This window comes from Ptychodera flava, unplaced genomic scaffold (assembly GCF_041260155.1).
Source record: "Ptychodera flava strain L36383 unplaced genomic scaffold, AS_Pfla_20210202 Scaffold_33__1_contigs__length_2856901_pilon, whole genome shotgun sequence".
In the NCBI taxonomy this organism is placed as follows: domain Eukaryota; kingdom Metazoa; phylum Hemichordata; class Enteropneusta; family Ptychoderidae; genus Ptychodera; species Ptychodera flava.
In genome coordinates this window covers 1,252,526-1,258,692 of record NW_027248355.1, presented here as the reverse complement: position 1 = coordinate 1,258,692, position 6,167 = coordinate 1,252,526, and the positions used below count along the sequence as shown (strand labels likewise).

At 35.8% G+C, this 6,167-nt stretch overlaps 1 protein-coding gene across 1 annotated transcript; it reads left to right on the top strand.

Annotated features, from left to right (window-relative positions):
* Positions 1-3,928: 3,928 nt before the first annotated feature.
* Positions 3,929-4,585, top strand: LOC139127535 (uncharacterized). The gene has a single exon (XM_070693442.1). The coding sequence runs from the start codon at positions 3,929-3,931 to the stop codon at positions 4,583-4,585; it is 657 nt and encodes a 218-aa protein (XP_070549543.1).
* Positions 4,586-6,167: the final 1,582 nt, after the last annotated feature.

Below are 6,167 nucleotides of genomic sequence, written 5' to 3'. Positions count from 1 at the left end.
TATTTTTGATCCTGTATGCAATGATAATATGATGAATTCAGACACATGATGGTTGTCACAACTTAAGGTGAAGTACTACGAATTACGTCAAAATTAGGTTGTGGTGTCATTTTCTTGAAACTTTGCACAAATATTCTTGGAAGTTGTGCAAGTGCAAAAATGAAATAAAAAATGGGGGTCACAACGCTCGTTTCCATGGAAACGGACGTTAAAATGGCGTCGTTAGAAATAAATAAAAATGATATAATTCACTTAAACTAAAGAAAGCAATTATAAAACGCTTAGCAAATGAGTTAATTTTAATAAATACCAAGACTTAAGATCCATATCTATCGAATGTATAATTTTCATGATGTTTGTAAAGATATTTTAACATAAGTATCGATTACAAAATGACGATATCGAAATTATATCACTATATAATTTTCGAACTTTCTTCCTGTCGCTTTGAATGGTGTCATTTTGACCAAACTTGGCGAATAAAATCCTGACATAATCAAATAGGGTTGGTAGGGTTAGGGAAACGCACTGTTTTAATTTAGTCAAGTAAGCGTGTAAGCTTCTAACTGATATAACCCTTCTTTCAAAACTTCATATTGATGGGCAGTACTCATACGTCTAAGTAAATGCGCATGCTCAGTGTGCTTAATGAACTTTAACCAGGACAGGTGCCAAAGTAGTGTAGCTCTCTGAATTTAGGACGATTGACCATTCGCCACCGATAATACCCGAAGTAGACCAGGTAAGCCTCTTTGTTAATTTGAAATTCTTCCCACTCCCTGTCTGGTGTTATTTTTCAGATAAGCATATTCGTGAAATTTCTAGGTTTTAAGAGACAACCATAGGCCGCGATAGGCCACGTATGCATCAAGGCTGAACATGCATGTGAACGTATTGAAGAATATGGAATACTTAAAAAAGGGGGAAAATCATAAATTAGAATAATAAATCATATTTATTAACAGAATACTCAAGTTTGAAAATAAATAACAATATATTTATCTCATGTTTGAAAATAAATAATATGAATTAATATAAATACATTAAATGCAATACAAGTACAATATGATAACAATGAATGTGATATAAAACATTGACTAGGTCAGACCAAATATTACCGGTGTTTTTGATCCAATTTTAGTTAAGTAGTAAACTGACTATTTTCACTTTGGAAGTAGACCATGTACCAAGCTACTGTCACACCACCCAAAATTACTGAATAAATATGAAATAACATCCGTTATGGGCCCTCCAACAGAATAGTTCAATGGATGCAAAAAACTGTAAATGCTAGGTATAATAAATAACAGAACCATAAGACCATAAGAATAAAATATTATCTAATAGGGACACTATTTGTATCTATATTTGGTTACTTTTTAAAAGGAATTCTTGTCGGAAATTATATGCAACTTTTAAAAATATCAATGCTGACTGTGACACATATATTAAGGCCATGTATATGCTTTTATATCATCATGTTTCAGGGATGCAAACAAGAAATTTCATTTGGTACACAGAATAAAAATAACAATCAAAGACCAAATCTCCAGGCTAATGAAGACGAAGTGGCCATTGTTGTTGCACCATATCACATGTCCTTTTACTAAATGCTTTGTGTAATAGGGAAGGGTTACTTGTTTTAATGCAGGGATAAGGGGGAGGGTCACTAATTTTAGTGCAAGAACTTATGAAGGGTCACCTTTTTATGCAGGGGTGTTTCGAAAAACACAGTCCTACCCCCTCGAAATTTCTGTCCAGTCCCTAACAGTCGTAAAAACAATTACTCATATTCAATGTAGGAAGAGCAGATCTTAGACGGAAATAGGTCACTCTTGTCACTTTACCCATGTAGTCAAGGTCACGCTGCAGGTCTCTCGGGCGGAAGGCGCCTGTTAGTACCGATAACGTAGTATTAAACTAACCGAACATGTCAAACCGATAACGTAGTAAAAATTTACCGACAACATATTAATCAACAGGAACTAACTGAATATAAATGAGTGCTGTATCTTTCACTTTTTCATAATCAATCAGTTACACCTTCAGAGCTACGTGTATTTGGAGTACACCGTTTTCGTAATATTACCCAGACATCATGAATCGAATTTCGTCATTTTGGGAAATGCACCAATTAATAAGTATTCCTGAAGGATAAATTCAAGGTACAACACATATATGTGAGTATCTTTATCGACACACTATCTAAGTTTGGAGGACTTGGAAAAAGATTTCAACATGACTGATTACAAAAATTTTGTTACTCACAACGTCAGTATATCTGAACTGAATTACAGGTAAATCTGGACTCACTGTTCAATTGAATTCCTTATAATCAAAATTCATTAATTTTGCAAGTTACTCCTATAGGCAAGCAAAGTGAACAAATTTTGTAAACAACATATTGCTTTTTCTTTCCTTTTTATCTTTTCTTTCGAACCTGAGAACACGCTTTAGTCGAACGTTTTTTCACCTTACAGACACGTCATACAAAAAGGCACATAATTTAAGAAGAAAACATGCCATACATTTCAGCGTCCTATTTCTAATTCTGCCTACAAATCTAATCTGAGCAAATGTCTGCAATCGTTCACAGTATGAAGACTTGTCGTAGTCTGGAAATTCAATTTCAATTGAGTTGTAAATTGGCCGTAAAACTGCTCAAAACTGGCCAAAATTGGTCAAAACTTTGCATTCTCCCCAACGCTTCAATGACTGACTCCTCGCCATCAGGTAAAGCGAAAATCGCCGTTTTTTATTTAAGAATTTTGAACCGTCAGTATGTAAACGTATGGATATTAGCTGAGGTACTAAAAGGCCTTTCGAATATTATGCTTATCCAAAAGTGAAAGTTTCTCCGGTAGGTGTCGTACTTTTTTCAGGGAGCCAGATTTGAGGGACACATCATCCAAACGATCACACTGTGTTGCGTACTGCTTGAGACAACATCATTCAATCGGTCGATTCAAGTATAATACAGCTTTTGGCGACTGTCAGCGTTGCCATACCCTTAACAACAAGTTGTAAATTGTGACAGTATAACTCCTCTTTCAGGTCAGTCCGCAACCATTTTCTGAGAAATGTTTTATTATGTCAAAAACTGAAGTTATTCTGGTTTCAACAGTTTACAAGGTTAAACCATCTGAAAGCTTTTCTCAAAATCACTGTAACAGGATTTTCAAAGTTTTGAAAAAAACGGAACAGTAATATACCTACTTAAACAACGATTGGATGATCTTTGATAAAGTACAGAATGTCGTCACGGCAATTTTTAGGAAGGCATATTTTGCCCTTTTATCCAACAGGTAACTTATAATCCCAGGCAACGAGTGTTAACATACGAAGAACGGGGTCAATGGAACTGAGTCTTCCGTACTGGCTTGAGGGCATTAGATAGTCAATTTAAGGTAAGTCAGGCCTCGGCGACAGATACTATAGGTTTTGAGCCAATCAAAACGTTTAGAATATTTTTTGTTATCTGTTACTTGCATAGACTCACTTAATTTTAAAACCGAAGGTCTGGCGGTCAAATTTTACTGTGAAATCGGAAATTTAATTTCCTTCATACATTTTTCGAATAGACACCATTTCTAATTTCCCAAATCTATGAATTGTCTGGTAATTTGTTTCTCGAAATTTGTATACCCTAGTAATGTATATTGAATTTGGAAGACAAAGTTTTCTCTAGGTATAAAATTTGAACAAACGTTGCTTCTCATTGTACACTGTCAACGAGGTTGTTATTGTTTATGTTGTTTAAAAACATTTTCAAATGTTAGACACATTGACTCAACCTTGTAACATTAATACTTTTGACTTGACAACGTTTGCCCAATCTAGGCTTTCACTAGTAAATAAAACAGTGACTTCTTTCATAACAGGGTAAACAAGTCTTCTGTTCCCAGGCTCTGACCAAAACACTGAAGAAATGGAGTTAGTAAAATTAGATGAATCCCATGGTACTGATGCCATCGCCTTGATGACGCAAATACTCATGAATAAGGAACCAGTATTCAGTTGCCGTAAGGTGCCTTTCGACATTGCAAGAGAATTCAATGAGGCCATTGTCAACCGTGCCATACGCGATGAAGTGTCGGTTGTTGCCATAGATACTGCAACTAACAAAGTTGTTGGTGTCATGGCCAACCTTCTCGTCTCCGGTGCCAGTGAAGTGGACGAAGTGTATGCCAAATGTGAACCTAGTGAATGGCTGAGCCCAGTTTTTGTTCTTTTGGAGAAACTAAAAGAAAGATTTTACCAACTTGAAGAAGTCCGGAAAATTATGTCAAGAGAGCGCCAGTTCATGAATGTGAGTATAGTTGTCGTGTCCGATGGTTACCATGGTCGGGGAATTACCAGGCAACTACTGGAAAAGAGTACAGAAATGGGAAAGTCAAAAGGTGCAAGGATGGTCTACTCAGAGCTCACCAGTCCTATCAGCCAGCATATCTTCAAAACTACACCAGGCTTTGTCCAGGTGGGAGAGCTGATCGAATACAGGGAATTCCAAAGTGACGGTGTCAAACCGTTTGCCGGTATGTCTTCTGACTTCAAAGGGGCAATTCTGTGCATGAAGAGATTGTAATCCCTTGACAGGGCATAAATGACTTGCTTGTCGTAACATCGTATTTTACACAATTTTCTTTAGTTTTATAGGCCCTTAAGAGGCACTAATACTTAACCGACATACATTGCAATATTCCAAAGAATATGATCGATAAGAGTAACATTGATTCAATAAATAAAGCACGTCTGTTTAGTATGCATGTATTCCTCATGTTAAACATTCTTGATACCTGGTGCTGAATTTCAGTTCGACGATGATCATTCAATTCCAATCTCGAGCTCTGTTTTCTCTTTTTTTGGATTTCAAAAATGGGACAAGCCCTCTTTCGCATATGTAGAATTGCGGCCACGGATTGGGTATGGACGCTCCGAAAGATTACATTTGCAGGAAAATGAGAGCAAGCATTTTATCATTTATTGACTTTATTTGATATTTGGAGAAAAACAGCTGTATAAATTAACTTGAATCAATACTTTGTCAAGTACGGAATTGAATGGTTGAAAGATTCCTTAAGGAAAGTTTGAACCAAAGTTTAAGGCTTTCACTACCTTAAAGAGAAAATCAGCATTATTATCATTATAGCGTAATTAAATCTCACCTTCTTCCTCGAAGTACAGGATGATTTGACAAAACATTTTACGGTAAAATTATCAGCTAAACAAAAAGGTATAATTGCTGCTCGCATTTCTGTGAAAGTGCAATTTTCAACAATGGATTTACATATTTTACAATGCAGAACTACCTTGCTAGACAGTTGAGTGAACGCGTGTAATTTTTGCCTTTCGTGAGATAATGGTTTAAGATTAAAATTGATCTGTCTCCACGTTACCCCATTGTACAGCAGCTGTTACATTTTAAACAATAGATATGTAATATGGTCTATAATTACAGTTTATCCATTTTTGTAAATATTACAATATTATTTCGATTCAAAATATCTTACTTGAAATATTTTTGAAATGTGGTTGTTCTAGACAGGTTTCTAGATTGAATAATGAATAATATTGAAAATGCTTTTTGAAACGCGTTTTCTAGTACCTGACGCAGTTATGGATGAGAACTGGACCGGCAAAAAGCATTCAAACGATATTCATATGTTATTTTCTCGCGATGCAATTGTTAAAGGAGTTTATTATTACTTTAGAGGGGTCATTTTTGTTCATTGTGGAAAATTGTGTGTTTTCAGGTGAATGACTTGTTATTGTGCATATTTATGACCCTGTATGCAATGATAATATGAAAAAGTCTGACACATGATTGGTTGTCATTACTTATATTTCATTCTTGAAGCGTATGGGAAGCGCATTGAGTAAATAAACTTCTCACTGGCTTAGTTTTGTGAAAATCGGGAATTTTACTTTTCCCCTGCCCTGAGGCAAAAATAAAATAGAATAAAATAAAATAAAAAAACTTGCCGATTTCCCCTGCCCATGAAAAAATTCCCCTCAAAATTTTGTCATTCCCTTTCCTCTGCAGACATGGGAAGTTATAAGTACTTGCCCTGTGTCTCAATCCCCGTAAACACCATGGCTCAACTTCCCCTGTCCCCGTTTTAAAAGCAGCTTTCCCTCTCCTTGTATTTTGCCGAGCCCTGTCCCCA

What these genes read in the sequence shown, in the direction of transcription:
- LOC139127535 (XM_070693442.1), top strand. Translation starts at nt 3,929, where the DNA reads ATGGAGTTAGTAAAATTAGATGAATCCCATGGTACTGATGCCATCGCC.